The sequence below is a fragment of the Crinia signifera genome, chromosome 6 (assembly GCF_055691185.1).
Source record: "Crinia signifera chromosome 6, ASM5569118v1, whole genome shotgun sequence".
Classification (NCBI taxonomy): Eukaryota; Metazoa; Chordata; class Amphibia; order Anura; family Myobatrachidae; genus Crinia; species Crinia signifera.
This window is the reverse complement of record NC_139222.1, coordinates 165,100,678-165,118,027: the sequence shown is the minus strand read 5'-3', so window position 1 is coordinate 165,118,027 and position 17,350 is coordinate 165,100,678. Positions and strand designations below refer to the sequence as shown.

At 44.6% G+C, this 17,350-nt stretch overlaps 2 protein-coding genes across 5 annotated transcripts in view; one reads left to right on the top strand and one right to left on the bottom strand.

The window, feature by feature from the left end:
- Positions 1-799: 799 nt before the first annotated feature.
- UBE2C (ubiquitin conjugating enzyme E2 C) lies at positions 800-5,296 on the top strand. The gene is made up of 6 exons (XM_083147915.1): positions 800-1,084; positions 1,308-1,335; positions 1,424-1,510; positions 2,385-2,589; positions 3,797-3,856; positions 5,140-5,296. Exons 1-6 carry the CDS (start codon positions 984-986, stop codon positions 5,196-5,198), a joined length of 540 nt encoding a protein of 179 aa, XP_083004041.1. The 5' UTR covers positions 800-983; the 3' UTR covers positions 5,199-5,296.
- Positions 5,297-8,665: 3,369 nt separating this feature from the next.
- Positions 8,666-17,350, bottom strand: part of LOC146008528 (regulator of G-protein signaling 9-binding protein-like) — a 32,574-nt gene continuing 23,889 nt past the window's right edge. Inside the window, exons 1-3 of one of the 4 annotated variants that reach the window (XM_083147911.1) lie at positions 14,617-14,909; positions 13,500-13,791; positions 8,666-9,888 (exon numbers count right to left, since the gene is read on the bottom strand). In XM_083147911.1, the coding sequence (XP_083004037.1) occupies positions 9,359-9,888; positions 13,500-13,764 (795 nt within the window). In that variant the 5' untranslated portion in view covers positions 13,765-13,791; positions 14,617-14,909 and the 3' untranslated portion in view covers positions 8,666-9,358. Of the gene's footprint in view, positions 9,889-13,499; positions 13,792-14,197; positions 14,388-14,455; positions 14,542-14,616; positions 14,910-17,350 lie in introns of those variants that run through there. The other 3 variants (XM_083147913.1, XM_083147910.1, XM_083147912.1) reach the window with 3 other exon arrangements.

Below are 17,350 nucleotides of genomic sequence, written 5' to 3'. Positions count from 1 at the left end.
AAAGAACTGGTGACATGTTAGAGCATAGGCCATCATAGAAGGGTATGCGTCAAAGTCAATAGGTTGACCACTATTGTTCGACACATGAAAAAATGTTGACATGGTCAAAAGTCGAAACAAGCAATCGGTCGCCTTAAGAATTGTAGACATGAGTTTTTCAGGATTTTTAAAGGTGTTTTTTTCCATACAGATACAAAGGGAGCATATAATAGTGTTAATAGTATACCAGAAGCATGTTGAGAGATTCAGTACACGTATATGGTGTCCATGTTAACTTATGTCGACATAGGCACAAAAAAACCATGAAAAACTAATGTTGACCATTTTCATGTCAATCTTTTCCATGTCGACCTATTGCTTGTGTTTACCTTTTGACTATTTCGACCAACAGTGGACAACCTATTGATTGTCGACCCTACCCCATAGATACGCTGGTGACATGTTACAATATAATACGCCATCTTAGATGAGGGCAGGAGAAGGTACGGTACACACACTGCGGTACAGGCCGTCACAGATAAGGGCAGGAGAAACATTCATAACACGTTAAACGGTATTGGCCACCACAGAGGAAGGAATTCCGTGAGTAAAATACCATTACAGCGGACACATATCCATTGGAATATATGTGATACGCCTTGCGTGGACGAATACAGTGACGCTTATGACTGACGTTGAGCCCGTCGTACGTGCCCGAACGAGAGGCGGCGACACGGTGACAGCCAATAGCTCGCTTCCTTTTTAAACGTTCATTGCGAGGCCAAGCCACTCATCACCGTGGAGACTCTCGTAACAACGTGCAGTGATTGGTTGAATCAAACGGCCCTGTGCAGCTGATTGGCTGGCGATCTTGAAGTTTAAAACATTTAAATTGTGGGCGGTCGGCCGGAGCGGAGATCGGTGTTCCTGGTTGCACGCACACGGACGCCGGTGATCAGAGACAGTGCGGCAGCTTACCTATATAGATCTCTCTTCCTACACCGATGGCCTCACAGAATATAGATCCGGCCGCAGCACCGTCAACAGCTGCCAGGAAGGGGCTGGAGCCTGGTGCTCAGGCTGCCCGTGGGTCTGTGGGGAAACGGTAAGGCGCGGTTCGGGTACCCACATATGTGTTTGGTATCTTGTTCCCTGTATAATGTTTTTGTAATAACACCTGTGATGCTGTCTGCCATCGCTTGTTCGTGCAGCGCATGCTATTGTGCCCATCATGTTGCTATGTATCCATCCACGGGTTGCCGGGTATGAGGGGATATATGATTCTGTCTCATCGCTGTACCTTATATTCTTTTTCTGTTTTCCTACAGGTTACAGCAGGAGCTGATGACACTGATGGTTAGTTTGTGCTGCATCTGCTGTTTATGCTATAGCTGTGACTGCTCTTGCAAAATGCTCTTATAACGTTTCCTTTGTTTTCCATTAGATGTCTGGAGACAAAGGTATCTCTGCTTTCCCGGAGTCTGATAACCTGTTCAAGTGGATTGGTACTATAGATGGAGCTGTGGGAACTGTAAGTCCATACACATATTGGTTCTTCTTCCTTAAGATCTATTTAGGTTCTAAAGTATGCTAGTCCATTGCCAGGGCAGTATGGATGTCTTCATGCACCTAGCCACAGTACAGCATAAGCCACACAATAGCGATAGACATGAGAAGGTCAGCATGAGATGACTGGGCATCTGCCATGGAATCTGTTGTGATGGTAACTGATGACCACTGATGACCAATCACAACTTGCTCTAAAGAAAATTCATTTGTGTACGTGCAAATGCCTGCTGTGTGGCTGTACATGTGCAAAACCTCTCTGCATTGGCTGGCCATTGGGGATAGACCATTGTAACACAATCTAATGTTTACAATCTGATGATGAAAATTGGGAAGCTGCCAATGAATGCTGACATCACTGGCACTACAATAAAAACATTGGTCATGCACAAGATCACTGATATCCATCCCTACTACGCAGTGTTGATTGCCATGGTGATAGAGCGCAAGTTGTCAGCTTCTGTTCTGTGCTACTCTATCGTCATGCACCAAACCTCCCAAAAATGGGACAAAGATGCATTGATGGCGGTTATTTTATTTGCTATGACACTTTTTTTGTTTCTATGATTGATTGGAGAGAAAGCCGCAACTGCTACATTGTAGTACTTTGCAATTGGTTAAAGAGACTGCCGAATCCAGATAGCATCACACTGACCATAAGATTACATTTTGGCAAAGACATCTAGCGATATCAGCCTTGTGTGACCTGTCACAGCCAGCGTGGTGGGTTTGGCAGGAATGATGTAGGACTGTGTATATATTTCCCCCCTTATGCTATTTGTGAACCAGCCAACTGAGCTATTAAAACTTTTCTTTCCAACTCCTTTTCTACTCTGTAGGTTTATGAGGCTCTAAGGTACAAGCTGTCACTGGAGTTCCCAAGTGGTTATCCCTACAATGCCCCAACTGTGAAATTCATTACTCCTTGCTTTCACCCCAATGTTGATGGACACGGAAACATCTGCTTGGACATCCTGAAGGATAAGTGGTCAGCTCTGTATGATGTCAGAACTATATTACTGTCTCTACAGAGCCTTTTGGGAGGTGAGAACCGTGTCAGCGTATAGTACAGTTCACTACGAATGAATGGTTAGATTGTATATTGTCTATCCACTAATGGCATAACCAATGTCTAAGTTGACAGTGTCTGGGTTGACATACCTTAGGTCGACACTGCCACAAGCTTATGGTCAACATAGGCAAGATTGACAGTCAAAAGGGTGACATGATTTTATTTAATTTCCCCCAAAACAGTTTTCATAATTTATATTCCTACTCTGCCACTTTTATAGTAATGTGAGCACAGTAAGACCAGCAAGGCACCGTGCCCAAAGCATGATGAGCCATGCGAGGGGATACAGTACATATACGGTGTCCATGTTGACATACAATTACATGAAATACTCATGTCAACCTTTCGGTGCCTACCTAGACATTGTCTATCATCTATACTGTTACCATATATATTTGGAGGGGGCAATATAGCATTGGCTCATAACAAATGATGAATTGATGTGCAAATGGTATGTATGTTTAATGAGGGGATTTTGAAGTTGCAGGTGAGGTGAGTTTTCAACTGTTATGAAAACCACTATAGAGACTTTCTGTACCACAAATGCTGCAAATAGTTTAATTTGCTGGAATGTTTTTTTTATTTTTGAGATCTAGATCTATCTATCTCTATCATTCATTCCAAGTGCTCCAACAGGAGCTGCGGCTGGTACTAAAGGAGACTTGCAATAATTAGAACAACACCAAAGTGTGGTCAACGTTTCTGAGGCCCTTTATTGCCTCTTTCATCAGGGCTACAGGGAGCAATTGAATTCTGTTTGTGCGAGTGCCGGACATCTGCTACAACTTTATATTATATATATTTTTTTATATCTAACCGTAAGAGTACTGTTGGATCAAGTGATAGAAATTTAAGTTTGGAAATTGCCAAATTGGGGTTCTAAAATAAATCCATAAATATAAAATGGTGAATTTTTCAGCCTTTCTAAATAGAATTGGTGTTGACGTGCATTATGACTGGCCTGTAACCTTTAAGCATGTTGTAAGCACAAAGACTTAATAATGTGTTACAACCTAGCTCATACAGATTATGTGTTTGATGTAAAAGCCAGCATCACAAAATAAGTGTTTCTTGTAACTGCAAAATGTTACTTCCATAATGGTATTGCATCTTAAGTCATGTGTAATACTTGTGAACTTCCTCTGCAGTATTCTGTAATGTGCTCTCTGTTCTCCTCAGAGCCCAATAATGACAGTCCCTTGAATCCACATGCAGCAGAGCTCTGGCAGAATCAGATGGGTAAGTACTTTGGCGCACACCAAGTATTATAAACCATTTTCAATTGATATAATGTCCATCAGCTGCTGAAGATTTACAGGACTGTAAACCTTGTATTGGCTGGTCTCCTAGGTAAGTGTTAGTGCTCTGATTTGTGTCATCCTGGCATTACACTATTTGCTTTTAAAACTCCTTTAAAATTGTATTCCTTTTCTGGAAGTGCATATACTGACCAACTATTGTCTGCTTAGAGCTTCCTTTAATGAAACACTTGTGTTTACAATAAATGAAACTTGCCAATGTGAAATATGAACTTGTTATACAGCTTAGAAACCTAGAATTTGAAGGAAGATGAGAACCGCCTGGCCCATCTAGTCTGCCCCTGATCTTGTAGGGTTTTATAATTTACGTAAAATGTGTTACATAGCCTTAACTTTTGTTGCTGCCCCTACTGGTACTGAAACTCAAATTGTAAGGACAAGTGACTTTTCTGTAGGTTCTTATTACATGGACTGCCTACAGCAAACCTGTCTGCCTATAGTGTAAAAGTTAACTTTTCACTGTGAATGGAACTATCCAGTATTAATCCTACATATTGCTTTCTGCTGAAACATAATGACTTGACTCAAGTAAAAAATTAAACCTTCTTTACAAGTCTCTGGAATGGTGTACTAGTGAAACCAGTGCTCTGCCAACTGTACAGTGATTTTTATGGAAAAAACTAACAGACTTTAGTAGTCTGCTTAGCTGTCAGTTGGCTGCAAGGTTAACATGGGGTTTTTCACTGTTTTATTGTGCTGACAGGTGGTGTCAGTGCTGCATACTGAGTTAGCCTTGTGCAGTTGACTAGCTAAACATGAACCTTCTGGTCACTTTCTGTTTTTAGCTTAAAAGCCATAACATTGCCTTTTACACCTAATGCCTGGTGAGTCTTAAAATGTGAGCCACATTTCTATTTTTTTATATAGCCTAAAAATATTCTGCTGAACTCCTACAGAGCATGTTTAGCTGTTCTAGAACTATAGCACTACCTGCTTGTGTGCTGAAAATAACACTGATAGTTCTGGCCATATCTGCTAGAGATGAGGTGTTGCAGGGAACTAGGAATGAGGGGGGGGGGGAGGTCTCAAGAGCTAATCTAAGGTAATAATCAAATACAATAAAAGACTTGTTTATACTAAATTTTTTAAAAAGTAAAACTTATGTGCATTCTAGTGTGTGACGTCTGCCCCTTGGTGGCACTCAAAGCTTGAGACTGAACGGTGCAATGTGATCTGTAACCAGCACTTTTTTTTTTTTCCTAGCCTATAAAAAGCATCTCCATGAGCAGTACAAGAAGCAAGTTCGAGAAAAGGACATTTGAGTGGCTCCCGGTGTTATGCGCTGTATATGACTGCTGTAAAATATGCTTAACTTAATACTAGTCTGACTGTTGTACAAATAAAGGGTTTTTATAATTTTTATCAGTATCCTGCTTATGGTGAATCCTTAACACTAATTTAATGCCGAAATTGAAAGATCACCTTCTGTTGAGACTGTTCCATTAGGTTCTACAAGTGAAACCGTATTCCACATTCAGCCATTTTCCCTGCCACGGATTTTAAAGGCATCCTGGGAGTTGGGGTGATATAGAACAACCAGGCCACCAGTGACTTAAATAGACATGACTGCAATAATGTAGTCACCTGTGGCCAATCATGGATATACTTAAAACTGGATGGTTGGTGTGCCTTGAGGACCAAGTTTTGGAAAGTGTGTAAAGACCCAGAAGGACTAAACTGTAGCTGTGAGCACTGCTTCTCCTCTACCTCAGTTCTACTTTATGCTGTGGCTTGATCATTTGACTAGTATGCAGCTCCACTAGAGCTGGGCACACACCTAGTATGTCTGAGACTGGTAATGCATGGTAGTGGCCCTTAACTGCAGCCTTCAAGGAACACATTCCAGGTTTTAAAGGTGCCCATGCACAGTACAAAATTATGTGCTGCACGTACTTTGTGCTGCCTTCTGATTGCATGTGTTAATTGCACAGTGTATGAGCACCTTAAGACAATCCAGGCTTAGGCACAGGTGAATAAACTGGTTCCTGTTAGCTTGATACAATCTGGACCACTGATGTATGGTAGTATATCGCGATCATCAACTCTGCACAGAAAAAAGGTTATCACCTATCCCTTGAGTGCCAGGTGAGTGTCAAAATAGGTATGGAAATTGGCAAGCAAACACTTATTATTCCAAATTACCTGTAGTGTTTGCCTTTTTATATAGGAAATCTTTTTGCAAAACTATTTTTTTTTATTTGAACTTCTTTAACAAATGGTCTTATATAAGAATTGCCTCAACAATCTCCAGACAAAATTAATTTTAGGTGCTAAATTTACCAGTGTTGCCCACAGCAACCATTTATATTCTAGCTTTTATCCTCTTATCCTTATTCCGAAGGTGCTAGATTAATGAACTCTCACTTCAGAAATCTTGCACTATAGTGGATTTACCCAAATCTCAAAATGTACTTAAAGCTGGGTATACCCTGGGACAGCATTGGTCCGTTGTGGTTCAGGACAAAATGGAACAACCTGTAGTGCATATATGAATCAGCCATGCTGCATGAAAACCACTTGATCACATGGCTCCTTAGTGTATTGTAATGAAGGGCAATAAAGGGGCCGACACACAGATTTTCTAAGCAATGCTAGATTGTTCAGTGCTGAGCAATCTGTCGGGGCCAGTGGGAACACTGACTTACTAATATCCAGCATCTAGTGGGATTGCTTAGAAAATGCCTATAAATTGTGTAGGGCAGGGGCCACCCCGCACATGCGCAGTCACCCCCCCCCCCCCCCCCTTGCCGGCTTTCTGGGCATGTGCGAGATCTCCAGCGCAGCCCAAGCCAGATGCAGGGCTAGTGTTGTCCCCACAGGGGGGGATAGGACAACGCTAGCCCTGAGCTGGCAAAGCGTCCGGGGTGAATTAACGCCTTGAAGGCTGTTAATACATCGTCCCGGACGTTAATCCCTGGGGGGGATAAGACCACTTTTCTGTCCTACATTAGATCATTGTGATGTGTATGCTAGGTACCCAGCTTCAGAGCCTACTTCATCTAGATCAATTGGCACTAAATGGCATTTGTAGACAACTCACTTCTTAGGGTTTGGATGCTTTTTCAAACCACTACATTCAGTACATAAATGACAATAATTTTTTTTATTTGGGAATAAGAAATGTAACTTGTTCATTTTTGGTCTTCTGAACACTTTCGTGATAATTTTATGATATCTTCATCAGAGGCACCAATGTGATTTCACACACATTGGGGCAGATGAATGCACTTAACGCTGGTTAACTGGGGGGATTACGATTTCCCTAATGTATCACTTGTGCACCTAACGTGCGCTAGTGACAGCCCGCTGAGTTACACTCGGCGGGGCTGTCCCCTGCAATACCCCCCAGGGATTGATGGCCAGGGCGATGCATTAACAGCCTTCAAGGCGTTAATTCACCCCGGCTGCTTTGCCAGCTCAGGGCTAGCGTTGTCCTATCCCCCCACTGTGGGGACAACACTAGCCCTGCGTCTGGCTGCGCTGGAGATCTTGCGGTGTTAGCGAGATCTCGCGCATGCCCAGAAAGCCGGGGGGGGGGGACTGCGAGTGTGGGGTGGCGAGGGAGCCGATCAGGAGAGCCATTCACACTGGGGATAACGGCTCTCCTTATCTGCCTATAACATTTGCCCGCTTCCTCACGTTATGCTGGAGAAGCGGGACTTGTTATTTGGCAAACGTTATTGGCAGATTAATACATCTGCCTCATTGAAACTCAGGGTTCTGGTTTCCTTAGGATCTGTGGCATCTTTAAAGCAGGGTACAAACAGATCTATGTGGCTCATGCAAACAAAAACCTGGTAATGTATGGGAGCAAATGATAAGCAACCATTCACTCTCTAAATGCTGGAAAATGGATACAAACTTTAATTATTCACCTCTGTTCTCAAGTACCCCTAACAGTGCACATTTTTCAGGTCATCCGGCAGGTACAAAGCTGCACTCATTACTAACGGACACATTTTAAAAAAAAATCCACAGATGGAGCTAATTATTCCATTTGTGATTGTGTGTAGGGTGGCCAATCTCGGGATCCCAGGATTTGGCCCCCAAAATGCTGGGATTTCAATCCCGGGATTGGAGTTTCCAATTTTGGGATTAGACTGCGCAAGCGTCTGAGCACTCAGACGCTTCTCCCTTACCCAGCCGGCTGTGCAGCGTGACGAGGTCAGAGGGCACAGCCGCACATGCACATCAGCCCGCCCACCCATCCTCTCCGTGCAGGGCACAGCCGCACACGTGCCTCAGTCGCCCACCCATCCTCTCCAGCTCCCGGCCACCCCGCCGTAGGAGACGGCAGTAGCAGCCCTCCCATCCGCCCACTCAGCAACCCGGCTCCTGGCTGCACCTGGCTCCCAGCCGCCCACTCCACAACTGTAAGTAAATATGTGGGTGTTTTTTATTATTAGGGAAGCCAATCCCGGGATTGAGCATTTTTCAATCCCGAATCCCGGGATTGAAAAAAATGACCCTGGATTGGCTTTCCTAATTGTGTGGTGACCTGGAAAGCATGCACTTTTGTGAGTACTTGAGGACCGTGGTTGAAAACTTCTGGTCTATGACCATTGTCTGTTTTCCTGTGCAAATGTTTAATTGTCTTATGCTCCCAAACACTTCCACACTTTTGCTCCCACCAGATACATTGGACAAATCTTTAGGTGTGTACCCAGCCTATGATGGACAAGTGGAGGGAAGGGACTCTTATTTTATAATCAAAATGTGTGTCTTCAAATGCCCCAGAAAACCATTTTTATTTTACTGTAAACTGAGGAAAATACTAATTTTGCATGAAGAACAATGATCTTCTTTGTGGAAAGGCCACACTGCATCTTTTTCTCAAAGTAGGAGTGGATAATTAACAGGTAAAGAAAACATTCCAGTAAGTGCTTCATTTTCCATGCATCCTGTGAAGGACATGATTGCCTCAAAATGGATCAGAATGCTCAACTCACACTATTCTTAATTGAAGTTAGTTCAATATAGTAGTCATTAAACACACTGATGCATACATTAACATTTTAATGTCCATTGAAATGCTGTTAATGTGTTCACCCGGAGGAATCCTGCTTTACAGTTCTTCTGCCTTTCCTATAAAGGCATTAAGAGCCATTGTTTGAAGTTCTAGCTCTTTCTCAATAACATCTTACATCTGTCTACAAACATACATCATTGAAAATAGGTGGTTGAGTGCCAATGGGGTCATTGATGAGCCATAAGATGTGTACAACAGTTGAAAAACGTGTTACTATACCAAGCCATTTATATTATTTCCTGGTAAATTATGCTCCAAACAGTTGTTTCCAAGATCAGATATGTGCCAAGTGTTCTTGTTTGTGAGATGGGTCCTCTCCTATTAAAATGATTTTCTTTGGACTGGTACCATAGCTTGCATACTTGCCACGTGCTTCTAACCTGTACAAGTCCATTATGAAACCATACACAGAGGGCGAGCAAGTGATTGCCTTTGAGCACAACAGCCCCTACTAGAAATATCTTCACCTGCTAAGATCTCGTTGTCTGAGCCCTCATCGAGGTCACAGGTTGAGCTAACCTCTGCCCAAGCCTCCTCGGTGGCCTCAACTGTCCATATAGGAATGCTAACTTTCATCTGCATATCATGAAGCATCCTTTCCACATGTTCGATTTGATCGGCCAGGTCTGGGGAGCAGGGTCTCTCAGCTCGCTGCGGATTCTCCCGTAATCTGCTGCTGGGTGATTTGATGTTACGAGCCCTGTAGGCAACTTCTGAAGTTTTTCCTATAACTCCAGTATTGATTAGTCTCTTGCGCCGGGCATGTAGAGGAAAGAGTTGGCAAAGGTGGTGTGCTTTACACAGGTCCTGCTGGAAAAGTTCTAGAGTGGAGAGGAAGAGAACCCAGATACGTTCCAACTCCACTCGCTCCTCCTGACTTACTTCTTGCTCCATCAGCAACACCATCAGTGTGTTCATCAGATCTGTTGGAAAATGCATAGATAGTTAAGCTCTTTGCAGTAATGCTTAATTGATATGTTCTGCAGCATGATCACATTTGATTACGGAATATTTGACATTAGGTCATCTTCCTCATGGTTGGAGGTTCATGCATTCCTCATAGTACATCCATTTTCTAACATTTTATTTGTATTACTTACCATAATGTCTTCTGTAATTTGTCAGTCCATTTTATCCATCATTTTTGACATTCATTTTTTTATATAGTGTGTACCCACCCACATGCTCTGAATAATGCTTTGCTTTTAAAGCTTAATTCTCTTTTATCCAAGAGTCTCTCTCTATAGTATAGATCAGGCATTCCCAACCACGGTCCTCAAGGCACACCAACAGTGCAGGTTTGATGCTGTGTACACACGGGGGAGATATATTGCTCAGCTATATATTGCTGAGCAATATATGGCTGAGCAATATATTGCTCAGTTTCTCCTGTTCATCAGCGACCAGAGATGGTCGCTGATGAAAAAGAAACTGCCGGGGGGAGCCCGGCAGTGGTAATCAGCTGGTCGCAGGAGCATGTTCCTGCGACCAGCGATCACCACAGGGGCAAAAACGGGAGCGCGCACCCGGCGATATATCGCCGGTGCACACTCCCATTGCGGGCAATATGGTCGCTGAGCGACCATATTTCCCGCGATTTTGGACAAAATCGCCCCTGTGTGTACGCACCTTTAGTGATATCCAGGCTTTAGCACAGATGGTTTAATCAGAATCCCTCAGATACTAATTAAGTCACCTGTGCTCAAGTCTGGATATCTACAAAACCTGCACTGTTGGTGTGCCTTGAGGACCGTGGTTGGGAATGCCTGGTATAGATTCTTGCATCTGATATACAAAGCCCGATACACACTAGACAACGTTTAAAAAGATATTGCTCAGAAGGTCCATTAAAGTCTAGTATATGCTGAATATAATTAAAATTGTGCATTAACCCTTCATATGGTGGCTGATTGGCTATATAGCCAAATTTGACCTGCATGTTGAGCAGGTCTCTGATGTAAATTAATGATATCATTTACCGATGTCATTCAGTGTTTATGCTCAGTTTGTCCACCCTCAGCTAATATCGTTAACTATATCGCCCGCAGAGTGGGTTGTCTAGTGTATATGGAGCTTAACACTTGTTTTAATGTGCAACTAACCCCAGACAACAGATACATAGTACAGTAGAGTTGTAAGCAGGCCTCTCGAAAAGACGCCCACTGCTGGCATAAGTGATCTTCTGATGCGTCTGAAGGCGCAACTTTGGATCAACTGTGTAAACACTGGACAATCTAAGTAAACCTCAGGTTCTCCAACAATATCACACACGTGTGGATCATTTGGTCAACCATTAGTTGGTCGACAGTCATTAGGTCGACACCACTGGGTCGACATGAGTCTAGGTCGACATTAACAGTCAAAATGTCATCATGGGGTTTTTCACAGTTTTTTTTACCTGAATGTCGACATGGACATTGAAACGTAGCACCGCGTCCCCTCGCATGGCTCAATGTACGCGCCATGCTCGGCACACTATTTTATTCTGCCACCATGCCCTAGTGGATGGTAGGGCATGAAATACCGCCTGTCGGCACGTCAGCTCAAAAAACAGTGAAAAACCCCATTTCAACCTTGGCCATGTCAACCTAATGACCTGTCCACCTACACCAGGCATTCCCAACCACGGTCCTCAAGGCACGGATTCAGTATTGAATCCCGGCGGTCGGGATCCCGGCGTTCAGAATCCCGATGCCGGAATCCCGACAGCCGAAATGCCGACAAGGGGGGGGGACGCTCGGCACACTAATTTATTCTCCCTCAAGGGGTGTCGTGGACACCCCAGGAGGGAGAATGTGTCGGCATTTCGGCGGTCGGGATTCTGAACGCCGGGATCCCGACCGCCGGGATTTTAACTGCATCCCCAAGGCACACCAACAGTGCTGGTTTTGTAGAAATCCAGGCTTGAGCACAGGTGACTTAATTAGTATCTGAGGGATTCTGATTAAATCATCTGTGCTGAAGCCTGGATATCACTAAAACCTGCACTGTTGGTGTGCCTTGAGGACCGTGGTTGGGAATGCCTGACCTACACCCATGTTGACATAGTGGTGTCAACATAATGACCGTTTCCCTATCACACTGCCAGTTAAGCTTGTACCACTAGCTACAACAATCTCAGAGAACTTCTTATGGAACGCTCCCCCATGTCAATCATGCTGCTGCAATGTTGCAGACACAGATTTGCACATGTGCAGTGCAGTGCAGTGCGGTTCCTGTTCATACACGCATCAACAAATATTGAATTTACATAAATCAACAGACCACAATCTAGGGTCCAGACATTTCTATGACAGGGTAAAACAATGCAGTGTCAAATTAAGAATGGAGGGTTGTTTGATCTGTGATATAAAATGCCCATTTATCGCACAAAGATGTGGGATAATAGGGCAGTAGCCATATCACACTGAACATTGCGCCTGATTCTGGTTTGTTTGGTAAGTTGCGAACATTGCAGCTTACCGAGCGCCAGAGAAGCCATCCTGCCGAATCCCCTCATTAACATGCGAGGGGATGTGTAACGAAGATACATCCCCTCGCATTTCTTTGCTACAGGAGAAATCATTCAGTGGTCACCGATCATCAAATGATTTCTCCTAGCGTTGGTAATAAGTCAGTGGGAACTGACTTTTATTTGTGACGGATGAAGGTGGACGGCTGACATCCTGTGATGTCAGCCACCCACCTCCAGGCATGCCCCCAGGCCAGGGCCGGTGCAAGCCCTTGCAGCACCTCAGGCGACCAGCCTGCCTGACTGCCCCCCCTTGCCCGGTCCGACCCCCCCCCCCCTCAGCCGCTCTGGGGGGGGTGTGTGGACAGCGGATTGGAGCTGTCCAGCACGGGGGGTCAGCGGGCGCCTGCCGCTGACTAGCTGGGGGGGGCTGCCGCCACTCGCGATCATGATCCACGGGAGTCAGGGGGGGGGGGGGGCAGGGCTGGTGTACTCACCTGCTCCCTGCTTGGTTGGATTGCTGGGTGTCCCTATGTCCGTACTTGGCAGCTGCTGCAGGTTTCTTCTTACTTCCTGGTCTCCTCAGCGGCTCAGTACCACCCTCCAGTGGCCGGCGACCTAGGCAAATGCCTAAAGCTGCCTAGTGGTGGCGCCGGCCCTGCCCCAGTCACCCCAGCATGCCCTGCTACAGTTTTGACATCCCTTTCAGGTAAAACTATGGTGAGGCATGCTGGGACTTGTAATTTCACAATAGCTGGAGAGCCACAGATTGGCCAGGCCTAGTCTAGTGTGTGCACACTATATTGTTAATGATGCGCACTCCTGCAGGGTAAGTGATGTCCTCCATCATCTGTAAATGCAGGACAACATAGTATATGGCTGGGTGTAGCTTATTGCGCCTGGCATTGGCATGTGTGTATGTACTTGCCGAAGCCAGCAGCTCACCAGGTCCCGATATCGTGCTGGGTACACACATGTTAGATTTACCCCATAGTAACACAAAGGTAAAATAGAGCAATACAGCTTTGTTTATTTCTATACATGTTCTGCACATACATAGCTGTTGTCCTGGAAGTCACTTACCTGTGCTAAGCTCAAAGGCTTTCTTCCTGCTCTCCTCCAGTTCCTCTCGTAAGCGGGTACAGTCTGATGTTCCACCAACACACATCACCAGCTGCCGATAACACGCAGTCACCTTGTTCAGTGAGTTATGCACCTTCTTGCACCCTGTCACTGTCCCCTGGCTGCTACTCTCTGCTGTGTGACCACGTATTCCCCGCAGCGTTAATGATCTGCTGATGGGATGCAAGTGAGGTGGTGCCGGGCTGGCACCTTCGTGGGCTGACATGCTGTTTTTATTCTGAAATGGGGGCACCTGGACAAAGAAGCAGACAAATCATCACCATTCATTAAAGTAAACTCGGTTACAGTACTCACACATTCTTGATATTATAAAAGAGATTTTTTTTATGAATCTATGCTGTGCATTTGCAACTATCGTTTATTTCAGTGCAGGAAAACAATTACAAAGAGATAGGAGCTGCTGTTATATAAGTCATTACTCTCCTCTGTACAAATCAATATATATTGCCTGCAACAATGTCAGGACAAATAATGAGGATGGGAATAGGCAATGACTTGCAGCAAGCCTGTTGATATCTCACATTGATGGGTTTATTATATTTACAAGGCACTGACATACACACTGCTAATCTGGGAGCTGACCTTAACCCTTCCCACACACACACACACAATACCTAGTAAATAAACCAGCAGCTTACAATACTGTGCACACTCATTTCAATACATTGCTTTGGTCCATCTCTAACATAATTCTGATTTCAGAGATCATGTTTCTAGCGCTCAGTCTTGGGAGGGTCCTGATGTTTCCTTATAGTAGCTGGACATGATTCTGTTTATCTGTACTGAACATAAGAGCATCCGATCTCCCATCTCTGTGACATGTCACTGGCTGTGTGATGTGTCTCTCTCTCTGCAAGTCTGGGGACAGTTTCATCCATTCCAAGCTCGATACTCACATGGAATTTAACCCTATCCTACATCATCTATACAGGCTCATCTTATGATGTGATTCAGCTAGCACAAGGAGAATTGTGCTCCTTACTTCGTCTCTGCATACGCTGTAAACTCATATTGTCAGATTTTGCTCTCCCTGGCCTTCCATGTCACATGAACTTACCTGCCCCCTTCTGAGTTCCTCAGATTGCAGTGCCGCTTGTCACATCCCTTCTTGGGCCGCAGCTTACTTAGAGGTGAGGAGCAGAATCCTTTTGTGTGAAGCTCAACCTGCGTGTTTAATAGGATAATGGCAGGAAGCAGCTGCTCTGCTGATTAAAGTCTCATGGAGCCAGATTCCCAGAGGGAGCTGGTCCATTTCCCACTGTGGGAAAATACACAGCTCCTAGCACAGGATCCCGCCTCTAGCTGCAGCAGCTCCCTCTTCCCTGCTACTCCATGAACATCTTATGGGAGGGGAGAGTGTGCACTAGCACTTCCACACATTGGTACATGCTAACACTGACAAGGAAAGCAAGTAGTCCCATAAAATAAAACCTAATATAAATAAAATGTAAACACAATATCATACTAATTATTCCTTTCCTTTTATAAGCTTGTGCCTGGCATAAGATGATGATCTACACTTTTATGTCTACATTCAGCACATACACAGATTGTGCTTAGTAATGGATCTAATCTATTCTGTATTCTGTACAGACAATCTTCATGTGCGACAGGTAGGAAACATGGCACAAATTCAACCAATTGATGTTAGTCATTATGGGCATATATGTAAACTAATACCGCTGCAATAACCTGGGTTATTGCTGCGTTCATCTGGGTTGCATCTTAGTGTAAAAAGGGTCCCTGAAAAAATAACCTAAGTCCAGTGACCAGGGAATACAACCTGGGCAGAGACCAAGGTTTGGACCTGGCAAGGAGGGAGGTAATGGCACAGTGTAAATGGGTCTCATTATAAACCTATGGAGATGATGTTATGTTGTCTCCAAGCACTGGCAGAGGGAAGCGCTGGCATTAACTCGGGTCCAGCTTCCAGGGTAAACAGGGTTGCCAGCTACTGTTTCAGTGACGCGGACTAGACTAGGGTGACCAACTCATCCCTTTAATCCGGGACACATATTAATTACACAGGTTCTGTGGCAGTTTAAAACCAGGTGAAATGGAGTCTTGAGGTGTGGCAGTTTAAAATCAGCCAGACACAGAACCAGTGTAATTAACATGTGTCCCGGATTAAAGGGATGAGTTGGTCACCCTAGACTAGACCCAGTTTTGGTGTAAAAGGTGTATATGTGAAACCCAAGAGATTGTATCATTTGGCCTACATTTTGAACAAAAGCTTACAATAACCACTACTTTATTGATGTCGTTGTTAGATTGGGCCATGAAGGGCCCACCAGGGAAATTCAGCGGTAGGGACACAAGCTAAAGAGCCATGGATAACCATTAGCAATGCACTGGTTAATATACCATTGTTCTGTGCAATATAATGTAGCATATATAGGGGGTGATTCTGATTGACTCGCTAAGCAGTAAAAACTCACAGCTTAGCGGCCCTTTTAACGCTGCCCGCCGGCAGGGTAGCGTACAGGGCAGAAATAATTTGATGGTTGCCGACCATCAAATTATTTTTATCCTGTTCCCAAATCTAAGTCAGTCTTGACTGACCTAGACTTGTGGCGTCATGGTCCAAGAATGGGGTGGGCGGTTGACATCCTGTGAAGGCAGGTGCCCGCTTGCGTTCTCATGAGGACACCCATCGGTTTACTGGGCACGACACCTTTTTTGTTTGCATGCGAACGCCCCCTTGCCCGCCTCCATCCCGCCCCCCCTCCCCGTGTGAACGCATCTGCAACTATGCAAATCACCGAAGGCAATTGCACAGAAGCCCTGCACATGCGAATATGCACAGTGCGTTAACATCAGTCCCCATTGCACATCCACCGGGGACTGAATAAACCAGAATGAGGGCCATAAAGTATAATTCAAGTGCACAGTGTGGAAATTATCAATTGAGTATGTGGGCCCACTAGGGTTTCCCCTGTAGTGCTGTGGGCCAGTCCAATCCTGGACACTGTCACAAGAAGCCATACTGACCATTGTTTTTCAAAAGCCGAGCTCTTTATATTAAACTCATTAAGCATGTATATTATTGTATTTGGGTAATCACCAGCTGGTCTGTTTGGACATTTCTTTTTTTGACAGTTTTATGGCATGACTTATGGGTCATTGGGCCGATATTAGGTTGGATCAACAATGGCTACGTCGAAATTCAAAAGGTCGACGAGGGTTATTCACATTTTATGTCCCGAATGTTGACATGGACACCATCAAAGGGTACCTCGTCCCCTTGCATGGCTTGCTGCGCTCGCCATGCTTCAGACATTCTATTCTATTCTACCTCCATGCCCTAGTGGATGGCAGGGCATGCAATTCCACCTGTCTGCTAAAGAAATCTGTGAAAAAGCCATGTTGACCTTTTAACTATTGACCTAGCCATTGTTGACCTCCCAACCCTGTTGACCTTAACCATATCGACCTATTTCATGTGTCAACCCAATGCATGTCGAACAACCTAACAATCGTACACCTTCCCGGGAAGTTTCCGGGGGAGTTTAAGGGAAATCAGATGCAGTCGTGGTGTGAACTGATGGCTGCTATTCCAATTTAATTTATGTGCAGGAGGTTCAACCTTTGGATCCAAATTCAAACACAAGCTAAAATCCTGGGATTCAAATCCCAGCAATATAAGGCCAAAATCTCTGGAGCCCGCTGATCCTGCTTCCAGGATTGGCCACCCTACTGAGGTGGATAAGACTGTGCAGTAACAGTGGCAGGAGGATCATAGGTATTGGGCAGGAAGGATGGAAAAGAGGGAGGTCTACTAGAAAATCAGG

What these genes read in the sequence shown, in the direction of transcription:
- UBE2C (XM_083147915.1), top strand. Translation starts at nt 984, where the DNA reads ATGGCCTCACAGAATATAGATCCGGCCGCAGCACCGTCAACAGCTGCC. An exon ending in CGTGGGTCTGTGGGGAAACG is followed by an intron (nt 1,085 to 1,307) that starts GTAAGGCGCGGT and finishes GTTTTCCTACAG; the next exon opens with GTTACAGCAGGAGCTGATGA. An exon ending in GCTCTGGCAGAATCAGATGG is followed by an intron (nt 3,857 to 5,139) that starts GTAAGTACTTTG and finishes TTTTTTTCCTAG; the next exon opens with CCTATAAAAAGCATCTCCAT.